This window comes from Gorilla gorilla, chromosome 5 (genome assembly GCF_029281585.2).
Source record: "Gorilla gorilla gorilla isolate KB3781 chromosome 5, NHGRI_mGorGor1-v2.1_pri, whole genome shotgun sequence".
In the NCBI taxonomy this organism is placed as follows: domain Eukaryota; kingdom Metazoa; phylum Chordata; class Mammalia; order Primates; family Hominidae; genus Gorilla; species Gorilla gorilla.
The window spans coordinates 49,705,648-49,731,588 of NC_073229.2; the positions used below are offsets into that span (position 1 = coordinate 49,705,648).

At 49.3% G+C, this 25,941-nt stretch overlaps 2 protein-coding genes and 1 long non-coding RNA gene across 6 annotated transcripts in view; 1 reads left to right on the top strand and 2 right to left on the bottom strand.

Annotated features, from left to right (window-relative positions):
* LOC129534140 (uncharacterized) overlaps positions 1-2,996 on the top strand; it is a 21,718-nt gene extending 18,722 nt beyond the window's left edge. Inside the window, exon 3 of the long non-coding RNA XR_008680589.1 lies at positions 2,897-2,996. This is a non-coding gene — a long non-coding RNA (uncharacterized lncRNA). The remainder of the gene's footprint in view (positions 1-2,896) is intronic.
* Positions 1-11,455, bottom strand: part of ATF6B (activating transcription factor 6 beta) — a 13,018-nt gene extending 1,563 nt beyond the window's left edge. The window contains exons 1-15 of one of the 3 annotated variants that reach the window (XM_004043726.5): positions 11,286-11,455; positions 10,840-10,919; positions 10,611-10,689; positions 10,272-10,363; positions 9,288-9,423; positions 4,438-4,523; positions 4,164-4,299; positions 3,946-4,077; positions 2,994-3,127; positions 2,132-2,317; positions 1,951-2,042; positions 1,035-1,214; positions 763-870; positions 498-579; positions 211-281 (exon numbers count right to left, since the gene is read on the bottom strand). In XM_004043726.5, the coding sequence (XP_004043774.5) occupies positions 211-281; positions 498-579; positions 763-870; positions 1,035-1,214; positions 1,951-2,042; positions 2,132-2,317; positions 2,994-3,127; positions 3,946-4,077; positions 4,164-4,299; positions 4,438-4,523; positions 9,288-9,423; positions 10,272-10,363; positions 10,611-10,689; positions 10,840-10,919; positions 11,286-11,430 (1,739 nt within the window). In that variant the 5' untranslated portion in view covers positions 11,431-11,455. Of the gene's footprint in view, positions 1-210; positions 305-497; positions 580-762; positions 871-1,034; positions 1,215-1,950; positions 2,043-2,131; positions 2,318-2,993; positions 3,128-3,945; positions 4,078-4,163; positions 4,300-4,437; positions 4,524-9,287; positions 9,424-10,271; positions 10,364-10,610; positions 10,690-10,839; positions 10,920-11,285 lie in introns of all 3 variants that reach the window. The other 2 variants (XM_063707483.1, XM_019028988.4) reach the window with 2 other exon arrangements.
* Positions 11,456-11,874: 419 nt separating this feature from the next.
* FKBPL (FKBP prolyl isomerase like) lies at positions 11,875-14,292 on the bottom strand. 2 transcript variants are annotated; one of them, XM_019028705.3, is made up of 2 exons: positions 14,095-14,292; positions 11,875-13,022 (listed from the first exon to the last, which is right to left on the bottom strand). In XM_019028705.3, exon 2 carries the CDS (start codon positions 12,946-12,948, stop codon positions 11,899-11,901), a length of 1,050 nt encoding a protein of 349 aa, XP_018884250.2. In that variant the 5' UTR covers positions 12,949-13,022; positions 14,095-14,292; the 3' UTR covers positions 11,875-11,898. The 2 variants fall into 2 exon arrangements, with proteins under 2 accessions (XP_018884250.2, XP_004043782.2); XM_004043734.5 differs by lacking the exon at positions 14,095-14,292 and adding an exon at positions 13,263-13,489.
* Between the last annotated feature and the right edge of the window lie 11,649 nt (positions 14,293-25,941).

A 25,941-nucleotide genomic window follows, 5' to 3' on the forward strand; every position in this document is an offset into this window, starting at 1 on the left:
GGGAAACAGGATTTGAGAGGAACTAAGCCCAATGCTCAGTTTCTACCAGGGAAGGGGGTAGGATGAGAGAAAAAGACAGGAGACCCCCAGTGGAGGAGGGAGGTATAATCCCACTGGTGACAGTAATGACAGGCACAGGACAGCTACTGGGGGTACAGCTCTTGAAAGTGGAATTTCACTTAATAAGTAAGCACCCCACCCCACACTCACCTTTCTGGGGGTCCAGGGGGTTGGATGGGGACTGCCTTAACTGGAGGTGACTTCTTCCGTGGCTGAGACTTCTGGAAGGAGAAGTATCTAAGGACTTGGAGAGGGTGAAGGGAAAAGGGAAAGAGACAAAACAGCCCCTGGAAGCTGATGCTACCTCCCACTCAACCCTCCACTTCCTTCAAACGATCCCTCAAACTTCCACAGCGAGATGCCCACTAGAAATCCCCAGACAAGGCCTTTAGCCCTTGTCTTCAAGTGGCCTTCCTTGAACCAGCCACCCGCCCTACCTGTCTCTCCTGGGCCCTCTGAGGGATCTTCCGCCGGCCTCTCTGGTGGCGCTGGACCCAGCCACTCAACTCGTCAGCAAGCCTGGGGAAGTGGAGGAGGCTCAGGACCTCCATGCCAGGCCAAGATTCCCACCCTCCTTGCCCACCCACAGGAGTGAGGAGAGGGCAGGGAGCACTGGCGCTTTAGTACACAGGCCAGCCAGGCTGACTGCAGAAGGCCTTGGGAGGCTGGCGGGGCTGGATGCCCCAGCAATGAATCCCACACCTCAGGGACTCAGTGCGGTTGAAGTGCCGGCAATCAGAGGAGAGGAAGAGCTGGTCTAGGTCTCTTAGTAGTAGCTCCTTGGCGCCCCCAGGGAAGGCTGTCAGGTTGCTGGAGTGAAGCAGGAAGGAGACAACACTTGGAGACTGCCCAGCACTCCCACAACAAAGAAGGCGATGATGGCAAGAGAAAGCTTTGGGTCCCCCTCACTGAAAGCGGGGAGAAGACCAACTCATACCCTCAAACGAGAGGGGGCCCTCTCTCTCTCTCCTCACCTGAAACTGGGCTGGTCTGTGGGGCTGGGCTGGGGCTCCTTAGGGCCCTGGGAGGACCCCTGGAGAGGTTCAACTCCCTGAACTGGCTCTTGCTCTGAGAACCCCAGCAAGTGTCTCCGGGGTTGAGGCTCCCCCTTGTTCATCCGAGGAGAGATGGGAGCTGAAGGAGGCTCACTGATGCTGTGGATAAAGAAAGACTGAGCACAATGAAGAATTTCAGCTGTATCAAGTGTCTAGGTAAGAATAAAGACTCTGCAGATGGACTGCTTGAGTTGCAATCTGTTATACAAGCCTGAGTCTGCCTCTGTAAGATGGGAATAAGGATGGTCCCTACATACAAAAAAGACAGTGCATCACCTAGAGCCTAGAACTCAGTAAGCACTTAATAGTCACTATTTCTACCAGCATTATCACCATCATCTACTCTCCACTGGAAAAATAATGGAGCAGGAGGCCAGGTGAGGTGGCTCAAGCCTGTAATCCTAGCACTTTGGGAGGCTGAGGTGGGCAGACTGCCTGAGCTCAGGAGTTCAAGACCAGCCTGGGCAACAACAGTGAAACCCTGTCTCTACTAAAAAATACAAAAAATTAGCCGGGCATGGTGGCGTGCACCTGTAGTCCCAGCTACTTGGGAGGTTGAGGCAGGAGAATCACTTGAACCCAGGAAGCGGAGGTTGCAGTGAGCCGAGATCGTGCCACTGCACTCCAGCCTGGGCAACAGAACAAGGCTCCATCTCCAAGAAAAAAAGACAAATAATGGAGCAGGAAGGGGCTGGCCAGACACATCATCGGTGCCAAGGACACCAGAACCATTTGTGTATAAGCAGAAGGAAATGGCCTGGGCCAAAGCAGGCAGTTAGGAGGCTGTAACGTGGGCTCCACCTGGAAGGTTCTAGTGAAACAAGGAAGGTCTCACCTGACAGGTCCAAAGTTGAAGGCAATGAAGAGAAGGAAGACCATGATGCAGACCACCTTCCTGTTTCCAGACCCTAACTTGAGCTCACTGTTCTAAGGTACAAAGAAAGAGACAAGAAAAAGGGGAATCATTCCAAGGAGGCTGTATTCCTGTTGGTCTCCCAGGGACAGACTGGTCTTACTTCAGCCAGCAGGGCCTCCAGCCGCCGCCGGAGGGCAGCATTCTCTCGGCGGAGCTGCTGGTTGTCAGCCAGTACTGCTTGCAGCCGAGCCTCCAGTCCCTGCAGATACTCTTTCTTCTTTCTCCGGGACTGGCAGGCTGACTCCCGGTTCTTGATCATTCGCTGCTGCCGCTTCAGCAGCTTTGCCTAGGCACCCGGAAGGTCAAAAAAGAATGACAGATGAGTTGGCAGAAGGAGACTATGCTCTCAAACCCCAAGGAATGATTTACCCAAAGCTCACATGGCCATTCCCCTGCCTTCCTGACCCACCTACACAGCCAGAGAGGTTTTTCCTCTCTACTCAAACACGCTAGGGAAGGGGCCCTTCTTTCAAACATTCCCTGCTACTGCTCCTCAGAGGTGGGAAAGGTTAGAGAAGAACTTTCTCCATGCTGGTGGAAACTCTTTTCTTCGTAACTCTTTCTTCCTGTCAACCCACATTTGTAGGGTTCAAAGTTTAACCTTGTTATACTGCTTATACAGTTTACCTGATTTTCCCCTAGGAGGCAGCCTCCCTCCCCAACTATGGCCACGACCGTAGTCGTATAGTACAGTATGACTTCCTTGCCTTTAATTTATGGAGACCAACCCCATTTCTCCATCTGCAGTGACAGCAAACCTAAAGGACCCTAAAACTACCTGGAGTTGATATTCATATAGAAACAGGAGTCCATTCTGACCCTCAGAATGATCTAATGGGTCCGTTTCCTCACTTTTTTCTCCTAGGTCTCGACTCCCTCCTCATCCCACAGTTCTCTCCATGGCAAGACTTCCCTCTTCCCTTCCCATCACTCGCCCTACTTCTCTCCTCCCCAACACTTACATCCACTTCAGGCGGGCAGGAGTTTCCAGGCATAGGAGCGGGAACGATGCTCTTCCTCTCAGGCCGTGTTAGAGAGGGAGCCGGCCCTTCAGGCTGGACTCGAATAGCACCCTGGATGAGGACAACTGGGGACACTGGGGTAAGTAAGCAGAGGTCAGAGGGCTGTGCGCTGGGTGGGGTCCTTGTGTCCACACCCACACCAGAGCACCCAAGGATTGGGCAGCCTCAATGGCTGCAAGCTCTCTGACAGGGTCAATGCAGCCCGCCTCCTTTTCTCCTTTTTTTCTTTTTTGAGATGCATTCTTGCTCTGTCGACCAGGCTGGAGTGCAGTGGCGCGATCTCGGCTCACTGCAAGCTCCGCCTCCCGGGTTCACGCCATTCTCCTGCCTCAGCCTCCCCAGCAGCTGGAACTACAGACGCACGCCACCACGCCTGGCTAATTTTTTTGTATTTTTAGTAGAGACGGGGTTTCACTGTGTTAGTCGGGATGGTCTCGATCTCCTGACCTTGTGATCCGCCCGCCTTGGCCTCCCAAAGTGCTGGGATTACAGGCGTGAGCCACTGTGCCCGGCCCTTTTTTTTTTTTTATTTAATTAATTAATTTTTATTTTTATTTTTTGGTTTTTCTTTTTTCTTTTTTTTTTTTTTTGAGACAAAGTCTCGCTTTGTCGCCCAGGCTGGAGTGCAGTGGCATGATCTCGGCTCACTGCAACCTCCGCCTCCTGGGTTCAAGTGATTCTCCTGCCTCAGCCTCCCGAGGAGCTGGGATTACAGGCGCCTGCCACTACTCCACGCTAATTTTTGTATTTTTAGTAGAGACAAGGTTTCACCACGTTGGCCAGGCTGGTCTTAAACTTCTGACCTCAGGTGATCCGCCTGCCTCAGCCTCCCAAAGTGCTGGGATTACCGGCGTGAGCCACCATGCCCGGCCCTTTTCTCCTTCTTCAGTACCTGGCGGTGGCTGGACGAGGGGCTGCAGAAGGACTGTGGTGCTGGGAGGCACAGCTCTGGATGGCATTGGGACCGTGGTTAGCACTACAGGTTTGGGCTGCAGTGGCGGCTTCCGGGTGGGCAGGGCTTTGCCTGAAGGAAGGTGAGAGAAAAGAACAAGAAATGTCAGGACCACAGGCCTCTCACTAGGGATTCCAAGTGTCAGGAGACTCCATTACCTGAGGAGCCATCAAGGGATGGGCCCATGCTGATCTGGACAGCTCCAAGTGAGGGGGCTGGGACATCCCACAGGAGGCATCCTGAAGGGGACAGGGACTCTGTCTTCACTTCCAGGACCTCCTCTCCTATAAAAGCCTATGTGGGGCATTCCAGAGATACATTAGTCAGGAAGAGTGTCGAGGAGAAGGAACTGAAGAAGAGAAAGCTCTCATACCTCTAGGTCAGGAGGAACTCACTGGAAAACCTGGAGGAAGGAAGGAAGGTGCTGCTCACCTGGCTGGAGGAGTCGGCTGAGAGCAGGGAGGCCTCAGAGTTGACGGAAGAACATGGAGAGACAGGTTCTATCTTGGTCTGGACATCTGTGGGAGGCAGGATGAGGCAAAAGCTGGATATCATGTAAACACTGAAGGGTTAAGAGGGTTAAGATGGGAGGCTGGGCATGGTGGCTCACGCCTGTAATCTCAGCACTTTGGGAGGCCAAGGCGGGCAGATCACCTGAGGTCAGGAGTTCAAGACCAGCCTGACCAACATGGAGAAACCCCGTCTCTACTAAAAATACAAAATTAGTCGGGCATGGTGGCACATCCCTGTGTCCCAGATACTCAGGAGGCTGAGGGAGGAGAATCGCTTGAACCTGGGAGGCAAAGGTTGCAGTGAGCCAAGATCGCGCCATTGCACTCCAGCCTGGGCAAGAAGAGCAAAACTCCATCTCAAAAAAATAAAAAAGAGGGTTAAGATGGGGAAATGGGTCCTTTCTCTTTGAACCTGAAAATAAAACTCTTCTGGCCCTAGATTACAGGCCATCCAGGAGGGGCAGTCACAGAGCTGCTCACCTGCTGGCTCTCCGCCCCGCTTTTCGCCTAGTGCTTCCCTTTCTCCTTTAGTGGCTCTTCTGATTTTTCTCATCTCTGCTCCATGTTCCTCAAAGCTGTCTTTGCCCTTCTGCGTTTCCCTCTTTCTTGTTCACAGAACTTGTTTATTCACATAGAATAGGCCTGAGCAGGGGAAGTGGCAGGGGGGTCTCCAGCATTCACATGGCCCAAATTCCTATCTTGCTGGATTTCCACCTTATCCTGGCCCAATGCATCTCCATGCTGACAACCGCCAAGTGTGCATCTCCCCCTGGCTGCTCACCTGCACCAGATTCTGACTTCCAAGCTGCCTGCTGGTCCCTTCCATTCTCATGCCTCACCAGTCACCCAAATCTAACTGGCCATAAATGAGGCTTCCTGATTGCCCCGTCACACAAGTTTTCCTCCCAGGCACCAAACAGCAAAGCCTCAGTCACCTCTGAGCCCTCATGGCCTCCAATAAATCTGCCTTTATGACTTGTTGATCACTCCATGAAAGAAAATGCTAGGCCCCATGTCGGTGAAATAAAACCCTTCTGAGGGCCAGATTCAGCCCACAGGTCAACAGTCCACCACTACCTCTGGTCCATACCATTCACTTTGGTACTTAATTATATGATCACTAAGATTGCTTTTTAAAACTTCAATTTATATTTTTGAATAGATAATACAGTCATGATACAAATCCAAACGAACAAAGGAAAATTAAGTCAAAAAAAAAGTCTTGGCGGGGCATGGTGGCTCACGCCTGTAATCCCAGCACTTTGGGAGGCCGAGGCAGGTGGATCATGAGGTCAGGAGATCGAGACCATCCTGGCTAACACGGTGAAACCCTGTCTCTACTAAAAAAATAGAAAAATTAGCCAGGCGTGGTGGCGGACGCCTGTAGTCCCAGCAACTTGGGAGGCTGAGGGAAGAGAATGGCATGAACCCAGGAGGCGGAGCTTGCAGTGAGCCAAGATTGCGCCACTGCACTCCAGCCTGGGTAGAGCGAGACTCTGTCTCAAAAAAAAAAAAACAAAAAAACTTCCCTTCCCTGTCCTCCAGTCACTCAGATTCCCTACACAGAGATAACCACTATCAGAACTATTTAACCATGGTTGGGCATGGTGGCTCACGCCTGTAATCCCAGCACTTTGGGAGGCCGACACCCAATGCAGGTGGATTGCCTGAAGCCAGGAGTTCGACACCAGCCTGAACAACATGGCAAAACCCCGTCTCTACCAAAAATACAAAAAAATAGCCGGGCATGGTGGCACGTGCCTGTAGTCCTAGCTATTAGGGGGGCTGAGGCAGGACAATAGCTTAAACCCAGGAAACGGAGGTTGCAGTGAGTGGAGATCAAGCCAATGCACTCTAGTCTGGGTGACAGGGCAAAACTCTGTCTCAAAAAAAAAAAAAAAAAAAAAAAAAGGGAACTATTTAACCATGATGTATTATAACCCTCACAAAACTCTCCAAAAGCAAGAACTATGTCTCATGTCCATTGAGGGTAAAGTACAGGCCCTCAAAAAATACCTAAGTATGGAGGAGAATCTGACTCTAATAACACTATGCAATGCAAAGCCACCAACAATCCTTACAATCCTTTTGCTGCTAATAGCAGTGGGCGATCTCGGCTCACTGCAAGCTCCGCCTCCCGGGTTCACCCCATTCTCCTGCCTCAGCCTCCCGAGTAGCTGAGACTAAAGGTGCCTGCCACCATGCCTGGCTAATTTTTTGTATTTTTAGTAGAGATGGCGCTTCACTGTGTTAGCCCGAATGGTCTTGATCTCCTGACCTCGTGATCTGCCCGCCTTGGCCTCCCAAAGTGCTGGGATTACAGGTGTGAACCACTGTGCCTGGCCTGCTAATGGTATTTCAATCCTTATTTTGTGTGTCTTCTTTATAACATTTATTAATCTGCTAGATATAATCTGTTTGTCCCTCCAAATCCACTCTCCATCCCTCCCTGCTATGCTCTGAGATCCAGGGAGAATCTGAATGGACTGCATCAGTGGGCTCCCTGGTTGGAGTTCAGCCAGTGAGAGATGGTGCCAGGAGATCCAGAAGGTACTTTGAAATCAACAACCAACATGTCAACTGGGCATGGTGGCTTACGCCTGTAATCCCAGCACTTTGGGAGCCAAAGTAGGTGGATCACCTGAGGTCGGGAATTCAAGACCAGCCTAACATGAAAGAAACCCTGTCTCTACTAAAAATACAAAATTAGCCAGGCGTGGTGGAGCATGCCTGTAATCCCAGCTACTCAGGAGGCTGAGGCAGGAGAATCGCTTGAACCCAGGAGGCAGAGGTTACAGTGAGCCAAGATCACACCACTATTGCACTCCAGCCTGGGCAACAAGAGTGAAGCTCCATAACAACAACAACAACAGAATCAACATGTCCAACGCTGAATTCATCATCTTCCCTGACCAGAAAGCCCCCGCTTTTGCAGTCTCCATCCAGTGAACAGTAACATCACCCACCCACAGCCATCCTAGCCACAAACCTCTTTGACTCCTACCTCTCTCCAATGTCCAGGAGGTCACAACTCATCTATTCCACTTCATTCTTTCTCAAGTCTGCTTTCTTCACGACATCCGAATATCTTACTTGATCAACTGCATAAGCTTCTTCCTTGGTTCTCTTGCCTCTGGCCCTGCCCCTCTGCAACCCATTCTCTACTTTGCCACTAGAATCATCTTCCTAATCATATTGCTTCCCTGCTTAATTCTCCAAAGGCCCCCACCTATCCACAGGATAGAAGCTAAGAGCCCCTTAGCAGGGTCCCACCTGGCCCTGTAGCCTCTGCAGTTCCACATCACTCCCCAAATCCTTCTTACACCCACTCTGAAGAAATGCAGGGTCCTCAGACACAAGTCAGCCCCCACACTGTCCTCCTGGCTAATTTCTACGTGTCCTTTAAAACTCTCAGGAAACCCTTCTTCCAGGGGCACATCCCAGATTCAGCGCCAATGTGGATGAAATATCCCCTCTTATGAGCTTTCATGGTACCCTCTAGTGATTTTTTTTTTTTTCGAGACGGAGTCTTGCTCTTTTGCCCAGGATGGAGTGTAGTGGCGTGATCTCGGCTCACTGCAAGCTCCGCCTCCCGGGTTCATGCCATTCTCCTGCCTCAGCCTCCCAAGTAGCTGGGACTACAGGCTAATTTTTTGTATTTTTAGTAGACACGGGGTTTCACCATGTTAGCCAGGATGGTCTCAATCTCCTGACCTCGTGATCCGCCCACCTCGGCCTCCCAAAGTGCTGGGATTACAAGCATGAGCCACCACACCCAGCCCCACCTCTAGTGATTTCTATCCTAGAATGACCACACCTGTATTGACTGGTACTTGTCTTTCTCCCATTACCAAATCACAGGGTTTGAAAGTCAGCATGGTGGTCAGGTCTTGTTCATCTTTGCATTCCCAGCATGCTGCTCAGTATCTGGCATGGAGTAGGTGCTTAATAAATATTTCTTTTTTATAATTATTATACCTCAGATATGATCACATCAATAAACATTTACTAAATACACAGCTATGAGTAAATAAACTTGGGAACACTTTAAAAATAGAACAAATAATGTTAATTGTAGAATCTAGTTTAGTATATGGTGTTCTAGCCTTTCTGTATGTTTAAAAATGTTTATGGGCTGGGCGCGATGGCTCACGCCTGTAATCTCAGCACTTTGGGAGGCGGAGGTAGGCGACTCATGAGGTCAGGAGTTCAACACCAGCCTGGCCAACATGGTGAAACCCCATCTCTACTAAAAATACAAAAAATTAGCTGGGCGTGGTGGTGGGCGCCTGTAATCCCAGCTACTTGGGAGGCTGAGACAGGAGAATCGCTTGAACCTGGGAGGTGGAGGTTGCAGTGAGCTGAGACCACACCACTGCACTTCAGCCCGAGCGACAGTGTGAGACTCTGTCTGAACAACAACAAAAATGTTTATAATAAAATGTTGGGTGGAGGGGAATCACACAGATACATATGCCCTAAACTGCTCACAAGTTTTTAAAAAGTAAGTTGAATGGCATGACAGAATACTAGGAACAAGAAAAAGAGAGAAAAATAATATCCATCTCCTCAGCACTGCCCTTGCTGTGGTTCCCTGAAATGTTTCCTCTCCTTCCTGCCTTCCCTCCTGGTTTTCTGCCATTTCCCCTCCCCACCTTTTTCTCCCTGTCCTGCTGCCTGCACTTCCCCTCCATCTACACACATACACACACACACATAACACATTCTCCCGTAGTAGAGCCAAGGATTGGGGGCAGGCTGTTTTATTACCTGAGGAATCATCAGAGGTGGGGATAACGTTGATCTGGACGGTTTCAAATGAGGATGTTGGGTCATCTCCCAGGAGACACAGTGGGGGTGCCAAGGACTCTGTCTTCACATGGAGCACCTCCCCTACCCCAAGAGCCTGGGTGAGAGTTGGTGTGGGGCAGGGGGCAGAAAGAAGGGCAAAAAACAAGGGAGATGTTGACAGTAAGAGCGAGAACAAAAGCTTTAGAAGTTTAGGGCTTACAAACCATCAATTATTTGACATTCTGGTCTGAATGGTACTGACCATCTTTCTGTTCATTCTTTCTACTTTATTTCTGGGAGAATTGATGAAGTCTCATGACTTCAAATATGGCCTCAGAGTGGACAACTTGGGCAAGAACAGTTCCAGAATTCTCAGCAGTCAATAACTCTCTTCTTCCCAGCCCCACATAACTCTTTATATTAAAAAGACCCCAGATCAGGCGTGGTGGCTTATATCTGTAATCCAAGCACTTTGGGATGCCAAGGTGGGAGGATCACTTGAGCCCAGGAGTTTAAGTCCACTCTGGGCAACATAGGAAGACCCCATTTTTACAAACAATAAAAAAAAATTAGCCAGACATGGTGGCATGTGTCTGTGGTCCCAACTACTCAGGAGGCTGAGGCAGGAGGATCACCTGAGCTCAGGAGGTCAAGGCTACAGTGAGCTGTGACCCCGTCACTACACTGTAGTTTGGGTGACAGAGGGAGGCCCTATCTCAAAAAAAAAAGCAAAAAACAAAAAACAAACAAACAAAAAAATCTTCACTGCTAGATAACCAAAGGGGATGTGGAAAATGAAGATATTAAGGAAACGGCAAAGGTAGTGGAGAAGGCCCCCCACACCTCACACACCTCATGACTCATAGCACACAAATCATTTAAATCATGTCTTTGTCACCCACGGGTGAAGGGAATGAAGCAGAGTCCCCGTCACAGAGAGTAAGAGGGATATGGCTCTCTCACCTCGCTGGATGGCTCTGTGGAGAGACGCGATGACTCGGAGCTGAGGGAGGAGGAAGAGCAGGGGGAAGATGGCTCAGACTTCACCTGAAGATCTGGAGGAAAGGGAGTTAGAAATTATCAGGAAGCAGAGCTTAAGAAGAGTCCAAAAAGTACCCAAGGACAGGTCGGTGGGGATTCCTGTACCGCAGCAAGGGAGAAGAAACAAAAATAGGGGATTGAAGGAGAGAGGATAGGCACTTATGTAGAGGCGTGAGGATATAGGAAGCTACGTAGTTTCTGGGAAACAGTGGGAAGTTGAGGGTTTCTGGAAATCTGAGGGAACGACAAAGACTACCTTACCTGGGAAGATCGGCAGGAGTTCCCATGGGGGCTCAGGGGGGCTGACATCCATCCCCACGTCCAGGGAGCTGCCGTCAAACTAAATAAGGGAGGATACAAGAGGGCAGGAGTGTGAGAAAGGGTGAGAAAGTAGGGGTGACTCCAGATGAGTTATGGCCTGTGAATGAGTCCAGGTTCTGGGCTCACTTTCCACCCACCAAGGGTTAGAGAAAGGCTGGGGACACAATACCGGGACATCCTGCTCCGGGCAACGGAAGAGCTGCGTCTGCTCCTCGGCCACTTCATCTAGGCCAGAATACAAGGTGCTGTCTGCAAGAAATGCTGAGTGTCGGGGGGTCGTTCGGTGGCCCCAGCCTACAGATCGCACACAAGCCCCCGCCCCATCCCTCATTGGCTCCGCTCGGCCAGACCCACCGCCCGCCCACTTGAAAAGTGATACAACCAGAGTGCTTCAGCCCCTCCTTCCCCGACCCCGGAACAACTCGACGTTCCAGCAGGGAGCAGAGTTCTTCCCTGACTTTTGTATCCCCCTTAATGCACAACGAGCCCCCTGCTCCGCTCTCCTTCAGATGGCGGATTCCGTATTTGCCCAGACTTCCTCTTTAGGCCCCCGCTTCTTTCCCGCGTGCCTCAGGGACAGTTTGCCACAGCCCTCTCCCCTCCCCGGTTCCTCACTCTGCAGACCCCAGTCCTCCGGGCTAAGCAGGTTGTCGGTGAAGAAACGCGTCGGGTCAGCAATCTCGCTGAGGAGCATCAGCTCCGCCATCTTTCCCCCCACCCCCCAACCATGAGACGGTTCCCAAGGCCCGCCTCTCCCCATCACCAACTAATCAGTTGACTCTTTTAAAAAAGGGGGCGTCCCGGAAGCTCTATCGACCAGTAAGAGACCTGGGTGCTGAGCACGTGAATCAACAGATGCGGATGACTGTGTAGGCGGGCCCAATGGGAGCACAGCAGCAGGAAGTAACTTCCAGACAGTGCCATACCGCCAAGCGCATGCGCCACACAGGGTCCAGTGATAAAGCGCCTGGGAGATGTAGTACCCAGTATTAAGGTCCACCATCTCCCCCAGCCACTACTAAGTTTAGTTTAGACAGCTTCTATGTGTCCTCGGAGATAGATAAGCCCCTCAAAAGGGGCGCACTGGGACCACTGCTACCTCCCCTAGGAAGCCAAAAGCTGAGAATGGGATATGGGCTGAAACCTTCCCTCTGACCCCCCACCCCCAAATCTCACAGCACAGACCACAATTCACAAGTTCCTGTCTCTTTTAAGGTTTAACTTTTAATCAGCCAAACATCTTGCGCAGACCCTGAGCCAGCCCTGCATCCTGGTTCTTCCCCTGAATGACCACCTTCCCCAGCTCCTCCTGGGCTGCCCGGTTTTTGGGATCTATCGCCAGCACCTTCTTGAGGTCAGCAGTTGCTTTTTCCAGGTTCCCAAGGGCAGCCTGGGCAACCCCCCTTCGGTATAAGGCCTTTAAATGGCCAGGCTCCCGCTCCAACACCCGGTCACAGCTCTGGGCTGCCAACTGAGGCTGTCCTAGCAACAACTGACAGGCAGCCAGATTGGCATGAAGGACAGTTCGTTCTGGAGGGCCAGGTGGGGGTAAAGTCAGGAGCAGCCGAAGAGCCCGTCCATAGCATCGGGCAGCTCCTTCAGGGTTCCCAGCTCGAAATAGTTCTGTGCCCCTTGCACGTTCTTCCCTGGCCAGGGCTTCCTTCTCGCTAGTCTCCAGCTCCCAGGAGTCTCGGCCTTGAGTGAAGGACGCCAGTGTGAGCCTGACAGGAGGTCCAGAGTGCCCAGGCAGCTGAAGCTCTGCTTCCTCACCTTGACACATGGACTCCAAGCATTTCTCTATGAGCTCCCCCCAAGTTTCCTCCCTCCATGGCCCTACGCCCATAGTTAGCTCTGTCCAGCCCTCTGGCGGCCCTGATCCGAAAGGAAACCCCAAAGCCAGTACCCGGCAGCAGGAGCCTAGTTTGGGTTTGTCCAAGCCATGGCCACGGATTATGATCTTCTTGACAAAGCTCCCATCGGGGCAGTACCAGAGATCAGAAGCTTGAAGGGCCTCTGGCATCTGACTGGTTGATCCATGAGACTTATGAGAGTCTCCTTCAAGTTCAGCAACCGGTTTTTCAGTTCCTTGAGTATGCTCTAGAATTTGGCTGGCTGGATCTGGGCTTACTTCCAGCTCAAGCGTTTCGGTAGGAGGGTCTCGGGGCTGCTGCCTAATCTGAATAACTGAATCAAGGTTCTCCCGAAGGTTCTTTTCCCACTCTTGTTGCGGCTGAGAGGTGTCCTTTTCTCCAATTGTATTGACTGGTGGCGTCTCCATATGGATGCTTAGTCCCTTCCACGGTGAGTGAACAGTTTTGGTCAGAAAGGGATGAACCAGGTTCAGGTCAGCACCTGAAAAGAAAACCAAACAATGCTAATAGCAGGGTTCTTATTTAGACTCCTTTCGCGTCCTTTCCCATTCTTCTGAGACCCAGTCCCCTAGTCCTGAAAGTCCCCAGTTTTGCTTTCCTCCAAAAATCTGCTCGAGCTTCCCCGTTCCACCCACATATAGTTTAGAACTATCAATTCCACAATTCCCTGCGGTTAAGGTAGCCGCGCCAACTACGGACACCCGGTCGGGTCAATAAGTACCTGCGCGGCCAAAGTGCCTAGCATGGTGACAGGAGGAGCCAGGCCATTCGAATCACCTCTCCTTCCAAAGCTAAATGGCTACTGAATACTGCCCTCGGAGCCTTGCCCCACGCGGAGAGGGCAGCCGGAGAGGGGCGCGGTGCGGGGGGCGGGGGGCGGGGGTAGGGGGCGGGACAACTGGGAAAGATACTGACAACTAACCCTGGAGCCCGCGAGACTCCGAATCTAGTCAAATTCCTGGCAGCCAATCGGGAGAAGGGAGGAATCTGGTTAGCCCGCCTATTGAACGTGACATCATTTCCTCCGCAACCATGAAGCTCCAGGCCTTAGCAACTGAACTAGGCCAGAGCAACCGAACTAGGCAGAATCGAACAGAATTTGGCGCGGTCGGGCTGGCCAGGCTGCTCAAGAGTCAAAGTGGGCCAACATGGTGAGACCCTGTCTCTACTAAAAATACAAAAATTAGTAGGTCATGGTGGCGCGCGCCTGTGTTCCCAACTACTCGGAAGGCTGAAACAGGAGAATCGCTTGAACCCGGGAGACAGACGTTGCAGTGAGCCGAGATCACACCACTGCACTCCAGCCTGGGCGACAGAGCGAGACTCCAGACTCCGTCTCAAAAAAAAAAAAAAAGAAAAAGAAAAAGATGGGCCGGGCGCGGTGGCTCACGCCTGTAATCCCAGCACTTTGGGAGGCTGAGGTCAGGAGTTCAAGACCAGCCTGGCCAACATGGTGAAACCCCGTCTCTACTAAAAATGCAAAAATAGCCGGGCGTGGTGGCGGGCGCCTATATCCCAGCTACCCAGGAGGCTGAGGCAGGAGAATGGCTTACCTGGGAAGCGGAGGTTGCAGTGAGCCGAGATCGCGCCATTGCACTCCTGCTTTGGCAACTGAGACTCTGGGAGGCTGAGGTGGGCGGATCACGAGGTCAGGTGATCGAGACCATCCTGGCAACATGGTGAAATCTCGTCTCTACTAAAAATACAAAAAGTTAGCTGGGCATGGTGGCGTGTGCCTGTAATCCCAGCTACTTGGGAGGCTGAGGTGGGAGAATCGCTTGAACCAGGGAGTCGGAGGTTGCAGTGAGCCGAGATGGTGCCGCAGTGAGCCGACATGGTGCCACTGCAATCCAGCCTGGCGACAGAGCAAGATTCCCGCCTCAAAAAATAAATAAATAAATAAATAAAAAGCCGGGCATCGCGCACGCCTGTAATCCCAGCAATCTGGGAGGCGGAGGCGGCGGGGGGGGCGGGGCGGGGCGGCGGGGGGATCACGAGGTCAGGGGTTCAAGACCAGCCTGGACAACATGGTGAAACCCCGTCTCTACTAAAAATACAAAAAATTAGCTGGGCGTGGTGGTGGGCGCCTATAGTCCCAGCTACCCGGGAGGCTGAGGCAGGAGAATGGCATGAACCCGGAAGGCGGAGCTTGCGGTGAGCCAAGATCGTGCCACTGCGCTCCAGCCTGGACGACACCGCAAGACTCCGTCTCAAACAAACAAACAAACAAAAAGTCAAAGTGTAGAGAAGTCCTGGAATGGAGACTGGGGGCGGATGACAATAGAGTGGAGAATGGCAGAGATCGTGGTAAATGATAGTGGCAGCAGCCTTTTATCTGGAGACTTCAGGCCCTCCTATGCTAACTATCTTTATGTTCAGAGCTCATTCGGTACAGGGTGTTCTCCAGGATAAAACCTCGGGACTCTCTCTCCAACCGGCCCTGTCCCTTGGGTGACTACCTGAGGCTTCTCTTTACCTTTCCTTTCACATCCATCATTGCCTTTCAAGCCCTCCTTCATCAAGAAATCTTAGTGCTTTTCAAACATAAGTGTGCATACATATCACCTAGGGAACTTGTTAAGTTGCAGATTATGATTTAGGAAGTCTGTTGTGGGGCCTGTGATTCTGCATTTCAATAAGCCGGTTAATGCAGATGCTGCTGGTTCATGAACCACATGTTTTTCTTTTTTTTTTTTTTTTAGAGAGATGGGGTCTCCTGTGTTTACCAGGCTGGTCTCAAACTCCTGGCCTCAAGCCGTCATCCCATCTCAGCCTCCCAAAGTGCTGGGATTATAGGTGTGAGCCACCACACCCAGCAATGAACCAATGGGATGAGATTCTAGAACAGTCTCATCCCATTGTCTTCTCCCCTGGCTCTGTGCCCCTTTAGTTTATCCTACATTTTACATGTATAACTGGTGTGACCTGCTCCACTGGATGTTGCAGGTTCTCCTCCTAATAGAAGATGTAGAGACCTATTGTGATTCAGTCTTGCTTGTCCAGCTACCTACACAGCCTGGGCTACCACAGTTCTCCAGGAAAGAAGGATCCCTCTCTTGAGTACCTCACTTTGGCTCCCTCTTAAGTTTGCTCTCACCATTGTGCCTCAGACTATAAAAACCATGCCAGGACAGCCAGGAAGGGAGACGGTTTCATCATTAGCCAAAGACTTGTGTCAAAACAATTCCCTCCCTGGTTTTGTTTGTTTGTTTTTATTTTTTGTTTTTTTTGAGACGGAGTATCACTCTGTCACCCAGGCTGGAGTGCACTGGCGAGATCTCGGCTCATTACAACCTCTGCCTCCCAGGTTCAAGTGATTATCCTGCCTCAGCCTCCCAAGTAGCAGGGATGACAGGCACCTGCCACCATGCCTGGCTAATTTTTGTATTTTTAGTGAAGATGGGGTTTCACCGTGTCAGCCAGGCTGGTCTCAAACTCCCGACCAGAAGTGATCTGCCCACCTCGGCTTCCCAAAGTGTTGGGATTACAGGCGTGAGCCACGGCGCCAAGGCAGGCGGATCACTTTAGGTCAGGAGTTTGAGACCAGCCTGGCCAACATGGTGAAACCCCGTCTCTACTAAAAATACAAAAATTAGCTGGTGTGGTGCATGCCTGTAGTCCCAGCTACTCAGGAGACTGAGGCAGGAGAATCGCTTGAACCTGGGAGGCGGAGGTTGCAGTGAGCTGAGATTGCGCCACTGCACGGAGGCCGAGGCGAGCGGATCACAAGGTCAATACGGTGAAACTCCGTCTCTATTAAAAATTCAAAAATTAGCCTGGCGTGGTGGCACACGCCTATAGTCCCAGCTACTTGGGAGGCTGAGACAGAAGAATCGCTTGAACCCAGGAGGCGGAGGTTGCAGTGAGCCAAGATCACACCATTGCACTCCAGCCTGGGCGACAGAGCAAGACTCTGTCTCAAAAAAATAAATAAATAAATAAACACAAATACAAATATAGGCATTGAAACCCCTAAAAAAAACCTAATCCAAATCATCATGTATGAAAATATTTCTCTTTTTAAAAATATGGCCCATCAAGATGTAAGCACAAACTTTTAAAGTTTTAGAAGAGGTCCCCAGAGAAGATAGCCATGGACCTGTAGATTCCCCCTAGTCTTAACTTGAGAAACACAGGACTAGGAAGGGGCCAACAACCTGTGAAGATTCAGAAATAGGAAAGAGTGGCCAGGCGCAGTGGCTCATGCCTGTCATCCCAGCACTTTGGGAGGCCAAGGTGGGTGGATCACTCGAGGTCAGGAGTTCGAGACCAGTCGGGCCAACATGGTGAAACCCCGTCTTTACTAAAAATACAAAAATTAGCCTGGTGTGGAGGTGTGTGCCTGTAGTCTCAGCTACTTAGGAGGCTGAGGCAGGAGAATCGCTTGAACCCGGGAGGCAGAGGTTGCAGTGAGCCGAGATCACACCACTGCACTTCAGCCTGGCGACAAAGTCGCCTTATCCAATTTCCTTTCCTTTCCTGAGGTAGAAAGGAATTTGAGAAATTCTGTCTCAAAATAATAATTTGTAAAAAAAGAAATAAGAAAGAGTATAGGCTCTCCCCCAAAGTGTAGATACTACATGCATGTTGACTGACTCACACTATCTCCCTCAAGTCTAATTGTGCCAGAGCTCAGCTCTTTGGAGGCAGTCATCAAGGAATCAAGACGAAAGAGAGCCACAAACCAGGAAGATTATATCCTTAAGCCTGGCTAGAGAACAAGACATTTGAGAAAGATACATAAAGAGGATGACAAGTGAAATTTGCTTATCTGTTGGGATAGATGCTTGGACTGGAAAGTGGGGAAACAGCAATGTCTCTCTCCTCTCCCTTTCCCCTAAAGATTTAAGAATGAAATGGAAGATGAGCAGGCATGAGAGGAAGAGATGAAAAGGAATCTTCTTCCCCAAGGGACTGGATCCAGTCTCTTCTTGTCACTACAAATTGTACTCTGCTCCCTCTCTTCCTTTGGTGTTGCAGGGACCAACATCACCAATACCTCCAGAAATCGTGTGAATGCAAATGGGACATACTTACCCTGTCTTGCTACACAGAAACCTCTCGAAAAGTGAGACTCTGGGTTAAGAAGGTCAAAGAGGGCCAGGCGCAGTGGCTCACACCTGTAATCCCAGCACTTTGGGAGGCCTAGGTGGGCGGATCACATGAGGTCAGGAGTTCGAGACCAGCCTGGTCAACATTGTAAAACCCCATCTCTACTAATAAAATATAAAAATTAGCCAGGTGTGGTAGCGGGCGCCTGTAATCCCAGCTACTTGGGAGGCTGAGGCAGGAGAATCGCTTGAACCTGGGAGGCAGAGGTTGCAGTGAGCCAGGATCACACCACTGCACTCCAACCTGGGCAATAGTGTGAAAGTCCGTCTCAAAAAAAAAAAAAAAAAAAAAGGTCAAAGAGACATCTAGGAGAATGCAAGAACTTGGGAGGAGGGCAATAATTCTGCTCTCTATGATTGCAGAATGTTAACTCCATTTTGGAACAATTCTCCACTCCTTTAAGTGAAGAAAATTGGACTGAGGGAAACCATATTTGACAAGTTTCTGGGGATTTACCTGCAAATATATTTACATCTTACCTGGAGTCACTTCCCTCCTTCCTTTTTTCTGGGTCCTCCCCTTCTAAGATGGCTCAGAGAAACTGGCCATACTCTGTTATTCTCCTTGTTCTATCCCAGAAGGGCATTGTTTGCCTTCATTCAAGACCTAACCTGAAGCCTGGGCAACATAGAGACCCTGCCTCTACAAAATAAAAATTAGCTAGGCATGGTGGTGCACCTGTAGTCCTAGCTATTCAGGAGGCTAAGGCAGAAGGATTACTTGAGCCCAGGAGTTGAGACTGCAGTGAGCTAGGATCACACCACTGTACTCCAGCCTGGGCAACAGAGTGAGACCCTGTCTTTTTTAAAAAAAAAAAAAAAAAAAAAAAAAAAAAAAGAGTTAACCTGAGGCAGAACCCAAGGAGAGGTTCAGGAGCTGGCTCGAGGTAGTTTGCCAGCTAGTGGTTGTTTCATCTTGTTCCTGCACACAGAGCATATGATGCTTGCCCTCTAAATGGATGAAGTAGAATTTTTTTCTTATTCATTCAGTAGCCCTTATTGAATACCCAGAATTTGCCAGTGAAATATGGAGACAAATACGGAGAATCCCCACCAGTAATCTAATGAGAGTGAAAAGTCAGATTAGCCAATGCTCCAGATGCAAGGGAAAAAGTGATAAGTGGCAGGGGAGTTATTTTCAACTGGGGTTGATCTGAAAATACCTCATGGATGGCTTCAGAGAGTTGAGACTTGAAAGAGGGCCGCAAATTTGATATGCAGAAATGGAAGAGACTGCCGGGCATGGTGGCTCATGCCTGTAATCCCAGCACTTTGGGAGGCTGAGGCGGGCGGATCACAAGGTCAAGAGATCGAGACTATCCTGGCTAACATGGTGAAACCCCGTCTCTACTAAAAATACAAAAATTATCTGGGCGTGGTGGCATGTGCCTGTAGTCCCAGCTACTTGGGAGGTTGAGGCAGGAGAATCGCTTGAACCCAGGAGGCGGAGGTTGCAGTGAGCCAAGATGGCGCCACTACACTCCAGCATGGCGCCAGTGCGAGACTCCATCTCAAAAAAAAAAAAAAAAAAACAGAAAAAGAAAAAAAAGAAAAAGAAATGGAAGAGATTTATTGCAGGTGGAAGAAGCAGCACAAGGTAGGAGAAGTAAGGAAAGCCACTTAACACCCAGGATTACTCCTCTCCAATCTGTGAGTCTCAGTTTTCCCAGGCTATTCCAATACTCCTTTGTGCTGCCCTGTCACCAGGCATTGAGCTGGTTGGAAGTTTTTACACTCTCACATTCCCCTGCGTTCTATACTCACCACATGGAACCATATGCTGCACTTACTCTCTTCCATTTATTATCTGCATGAGAGACAAAAATTCTAGCTTTCCAAAAGCTAAATAAATTTCCCCTTCTGTTTAGCTTTGTTGGTTTCTGTGGCTTTTAGTTTTGCTGGGATTTGTGTCAAAATTGTTCCTCCCTCCTTTTCGGTCCCAAAGCATTTTGCTGTGCTTCCCTTATAGGCAGGGTTTTCAAGCAGGAGGGAGGCAGCCTTTTTGGCAGTGAAGTGTTTAATGATAACAGCTTCACCTTACTAAACGCTGGCCATGCATTATGACCGTAATACTCAGCATTGTTCTAAATGTCTTGTATATATTAGCTATTTTTCTCTCACACAACTCTGTGAACTACTTATTCATTCAGTGATTCAAAGAATTTTGTTTGTTTGTTTGGTTGGTTTTTGTTCTTGTTGCTGTTTTGAGATGACGTCTTGCTCTGTCACCCAGGCTGGAGTGCAGTAGCGTGATCTTGGCTCACTGCAACCTACGCCTCCTGGGTTCAAGTGATTCTCCTGCCTCAGCCTCCTGAGTAGCTGGGACTACAGGTGTGCACTCCCATGCCCGGCTAACTTTTGTATTTTTTTTAGTAGAGACAGGGTTTCACCATGTTGGTCAGGCTGGTCTCGAATTTATGACCTCATGATCCGCCCACCTCGGCCTCCCAAAGTGCTGGGATTACAGGCGTGAGCCACTGCGCCCAGCCAAGAAATCTTTACTGAGGGCCTCCTTTGTACCAAGCACTGTGCTACATGCTGGGAATAAGGCAGTGGAAAAAGCCTTGGATCTCTGGTAACTTACATTGAATTGAAGATGACAGACGATTAAAAAATCAATAAAATTTAATACAATGTCAGGCACTAACAAGTGCTATGAACACCATGAAGCAGGGTGAGGGGTAAGGGAATGGGATAGAAAGTGCTCCCAGGTGTGCATGGTGCTATATTTATTGATTATTATTATTATTATTATTATTTATAGAGTCTTGCTCTGTTGCCCAAGCTGGAGTGCAGTAGTGTGATTATGGCTCACCGCAGCCTTGACCTCCTGGGCTTAAGTGATCCTCCCACCGCAGCCTCATGAGTAGCTGGGACTGCAGGTTCATACCACCATGTCTGGCTAATTTTTTTTTTTTTTTTAGAGACGAGGTTTCACTATGTTGCCTGGGCTGGTCTCAATCTCCAGGCCTCAAGCAATCCTCCTGCCTCTGCCTCCCAAAGTGCTGAGATTATAAGCAAGAGCCACTGTGCCTGGCCATGGTACTGTATTTAATCAAGTGATGAGGGAAAGCCTCCTTGTGGAGGTGATGTTTGTGCAGATATAAATGACATAAAGGAGCAGTCATGCAAGTATCTGGAGAGAGAGTGTCCAGGAAAAGAAAAAGAGAGTGCAAAGGCCCTGAGGTAGAAAGGAATTGGATTTTTATGTTAAATTCAGAAAGGAGGTCAGAGTGAGTGGAGCAGAGTGAGCAAGGGAAAGAGTGGTAAGGGATGAAGACAGAGAGGTGGGGAGAAACAAGGCCAGGTAGGCTTCATAGGCCATGGGAAGGACTTTGTATTTTGTCCCACATGTGATCCGGAGGCATCAGAGGGTTTTGAGCAGGTAAATGATATCATCTGGTAATTTTAAAGATCACTCTGGTTTCTTCATAGAGGGTAGACCACATCAGTAAAAAATAGAAGCAGAAAATCCAATTAAGGGACAAAGGAAGGGACAATGGAATCATGGGAGCTTGGATTAAGGTAGAGGAGAGGGCCAAGAATAGAGTCCAGAGGCTCTCTAATATTTAAGCGTCTGAAAAAGGAATAGGAGCTGTCAGTGAAGACTGAGAAGGAGCAGTAAATAAGGAACTAGGGAATGCTTTCTTTCTTTTTTGTTTTTGAGACAGCCTGTTGCCTAGGCTGGAGTGCAGTGGGGTTACCATGGCTCACTGCAGCCTCAACTTCCCAGGTTCAAGTGATCCTCCTACCTCATCCTCCCAAATAGCTGGGACCACAGGTGTGTGCCATTATGCCCAGATAATTTTTTAATTTTTTGTAGAGATGGGGACTCCTTATGTTGTCCAGGCTGGTCTCAAACTCCTGAACTCAAGTGATCCATCTGCCTCAGCCTCCCAAAGTGCTGGGATTACAGATATGAACCACTGCACCTGGCAGGATAATTTTTTTCTTTTTTCTTTTCTTTTTTTTCCCCCACAATTTTAAACCCAAGCAGTACACCTGGTTGGTTGTTACATGATTACATTGCATCCTGGTGGGGATTGGGCTTCTAGTGGTGTACCTGTTACCCAAATAGTGAACATTGTACCCAATAGGTAAATTTTTTTTTTTTTGAGATGGAGCCTCACTCTGTTGCCCAGGCTGGAGTGCAGTGGCGCTATCTCTGCTCACTGCAACCTCCTCCTCGCCCCAGGTTCAAGTGATTCTCCTGCCTCAGCCTCCTGAGTAGCTGCAATTACAGGCTCACGCCACCACGTTAGGCTAATTTTCATGTTTTTAGTAGAGACGGGGTTTTGCCATGTTGGCCAGGCTGGTCTCGAACTCCTGACCTCAGGTGATCTGCCCGCCTCTGTCTCCCAAAGTGCTGGGATTACAGGCATGAGCCACTGTGCCCGACTTTTTTTTTTTTTTTTTTCCCGTGATGGGGTTTCACTCTGTAACCCAGGCTGGAGTGCAGTGGTGTGACTCCAGCTCACTGCAACCTCTGCCTCCCTGGTTCAAGTGATCCTCCCACTTCAGATTCCCAAGTAGCTGGGACCACAGGCACATACCACTATGCCCAGCTAATTTTTTGTGTTTTTGGTAGAGACTAGGCTTATCTCGAACTGCTGAACTCGAGTGATCCACCTGCCTCGGCCTCCCAAAGTGCTGGGATTACAGGCATGAGCCGTCACACCCAGCCAAATATTTGGTTTTCTATGCTTGAGTTAGTTCACTTAGGATAATGGCCTCCAGCTTCATCCACGTTGTTGCAAAGGACATGATTTCATTTTTTTTTTTTTTTTCGAGATGGAGTTTTGCTCTTGTCGCTCAGGCTGGAATGCAATGGCATGATCTTGGCTCACTGCAACCTCCGCTTCCCAGGTTCAAGTGATTCTCCTGCCTCAGCCTCCTGAGTAGCTGGGATTACAGGCACGTGCTACCACGCCTGGCTAATTTTGGTATTTTTAGTAGAGACGGGGTTTCACCACATTGGCCAGGCTGGTCTCAAACTCCTGACCTCAGGTGATCTGCCCACCTCGGCCTCCCAAAGTGGTGAGATAACAGGCGTGAGCCACCGCGACTGGCCAATTTCATTCTTTTCTATGGCTGTGAAATAATTATTTATTGTGTCCTCCAGTTGCAAGGAGTTTAACAGCATGCCTGGCCGCTGCTCACTAGACGCTAGGAGCACCTCCTCAGTTGTGATAACTGAAACAACTCTAGACATTGCCAAATGTTCCTGGGGGTGGGATGGGAGGATCACCCACTCTTGAAAACCACTGGTCAAGATGTCCCACAGGAGATACTTGGCAAGACAATGCACAGGTCAGACCCCCATGACAAAGAACTATCTGACCCAAAATGTCAATAATCCCTGAAACTGAGAAACCCTAGTTTAGACTCTAGTTGAGAACTTATTCCTGGAAGTAAGCCAGGTTTGGCTGTGTTTTCTCGTGGCCCAATAACGAGAAGCAGACAAACTAGGAAAGAAGGGAATTTGTTGCTGTCACCGGATACAGGGAAAGGGTCGGAGATAATTCCACCAGACCAACTCAAAGTGTTACAATTTTCTTTTTTTCTTTTTTTTGAGACGGAGTCTCGCTCTGTCGCCAGGCTAGAGTGTAGTGGTGCAATCTTGGCTCACCACAACCTCCGACTCCCGGGTTTAAATGATTCTCCTGCCTCAGGCTCCCGAGTAGCTGGGACTACAGACGCGTGCCACCACGCCCAGCTAATTTTTGTATTTTTAGTAGAGACAGGGTTTCACCATGTTGGCCAGGATGGTCCCGATCTCTTGACCTTGCGATCCACCCACCTCGGCCTCCCAAAGTGCTGGAATTACAGGTGTGAGCCACCACACCTGGCCAGTGTTACTATTTTCTTAGTGTTTATACAGGTTTAGGTTATATGCCTACATGCAGTATGGCATTCACCAAAGTCTATCAGTGACTAATTTTGTTTCAACTAGAAGGTCAGAGGCAAAAAAATTCTTGCTAAGTCTGATTAAGCTGTGAGGGCCCCAGTACCTTCAAGGCCTGTTTACTGTGGTACCAGAGTGATTATTTCTATCTTATCTCCTTTGCAGCTTGGTGCGGAGAGCTGCCTTAGATTCTCCAATGAATCTATTCAAACAGCTGCCTCTGTTACCTTGACTTGTCTCAGATATCGTCGACCTGAGACGAGTCCTGGCACTAGGAATGTAAGGCTGTCTCTATTATTTTGACTTGCTCCAGCAAGGGAGAAGCCCATGCAAGGCTCTTACTCACCATGTGTTTCATTTCTAGCTTTGATGTCTGGACACCAATTCCCCTAGGTTTAACTATTTGCTCAATGTTAAGGCAATGCTGTGGAAATCTGTCTGTGTAACTGGGGTGCTATGCAGGCCTGTCTGTGTGACTGTCAGGGAGAATTGGCCTGCCACAAACTGACCCTTGACCATTGGGTTTAGAAACTTGGAGGTCATTTGTGACTCTGACATGTGGTTTAAGTAAAGTGGTGGGGATGAGAGCCTGATTGGGAGAAATTCAAGAGTGAATGAGAGGTGAGAAAGTAGAGGCAGTGAGAAGTTTTGTTAAGTGGAGAGAGAAGTGGAACACTGAGGGAGTGAGCTGGGTCAGGGAAGAGTTTTTAAATTTAAAAATAAATGCATTATTTTATACATATAAAATTATAATTTATATGCATAAATATATATGTATTACAAAGAATAATTTTGTGAACATCAGGCAGCTTATGAAGTAAAATCTTCCCATCAGGGCAAGGTTGGCTCACACCTGTAATCCCAGCACTTTGGGAGGCTGAGGTGGGCGGATCACCTGAGGTCAGGAGTTGGAGACCAGCCTGGCTAACATGGTGAAATCCTGTCTCTACTAAAACATTAGCCAGGTGTGGTGGTGCGTGCCTATAATCCCAGCTACTTGGGAGGCTGAGGCAGGAGAATCGCTTGAACCCGGGAGGCGGAGGTTGCAGTGAGCTGAGATCGTGCCACTGCACTCCAGCCTGGGTGACAGAGGGAGACTCCATCTCAAAAAAAAAAAAAAAAAAGAAAGCAAAAACAAGAAGTAAAATCTTCCCCAGTATAGTTGAGGCTCCCTGAATTTCCCTTTCCAGATTGCTTTTCTGCCAAAGGGTAAGCACCATTCTCTGAATGTTGTGCTTTTACTACCTAGGTGAGTAGCGAAACAGTTTTTTTCTTTCTTTTCAGAGATGAAGTATAATTTTATAGCATGTTTGCATAATGATGGGAGTGTTGCAGTACAGAGGGGTAAACTGATTAAGTGAGAGAGAGAGAGATAGGGGATAATTTCAGGAATAACATCTCTGAGCAGGTGAGAGGGAACAGGATCCCGGGGTACAGATGAGGTGGCAGGTGGGTGCATGTCAGCTTCTCTGCGGTAGAGTTGCAGGTAGACTGGTGAATTTGGGGTGGGACCATGAGGAAGTTCCCTTCTGAAAGTTTCTGTTTTCTCACTGAAATAGGAAGAAAAATCATCATCTTGTGAAGTTGTGGTCTCAGATTTGGGGAATGTGAACTGAGTAGGGAAAGGTGAGCTGGCATGCCACACTGAGGGCCTGCAGGAAGCAAGACCAGTCAGTATGACTGTGTGTTTCTCCCCAGCTGTTGAATGCAGGTGTGGAGCAGGCAGAGTGGGATTTGACCAGGGATAAAATGTGCCAGAGGAAGGGGGGCCAGGAGTACAGGGTGAGGGCTGAGAGGCGATTACCGTGTTGAACCTTGGAATCTAAACTGGGTAATGAGGAAAGTGAAGAATTGAGATCAAACAATGAAAAGTAAGTTAGTGGATGGGAGGCCCAGATGGGGTTGAAGAATTTTTGGGATAGGGGTACTGGGGAGCAACATGAAAAGACTGAGGATGACATTTTAGAAGGGCAGTAGGTATTGGTGGCAACCAAGTTGAAGGTATGACATAGGGAGAGAGGGAAGCAGGGAGAAATAAATCACTGCAAGAGAAGGGCAGGGTACTAGAGAATCTGCATGAACATTGAAAACAAAAATAATAAAACGGGGCCAGGCACTGTAGCTCATGCCTATAATCCCGGCACTTTGGGAGGCTGAGGCAGGCAGATTGTGTGAATTCAGGAGTTCGAGACTGGCCTGGGCAACATAGTGTGACCTCATCTCTATTAAATATCAAAGGCCAGAGGCCAGGCGCAGTGGTTTATGCCTGTAATCCCAGCACTTTGGGAGGCCGAGGCGGGTGGATCACGAGGTCAAGAGTTTGAGACCAGCCTGACCAATATGGTGAAACCCCATTTCTACTAAAAATACAAAAAATTAGCCGG

What these genes read in the sequence shown, in the direction of transcription:
- FKBPL (XM_019028705.3), bottom strand. Translation starts at nt 12,948, where the DNA reads ATGGAGACGCCACCAGTCAATACAATTGGAGAAAAGGACACCTCTCAG.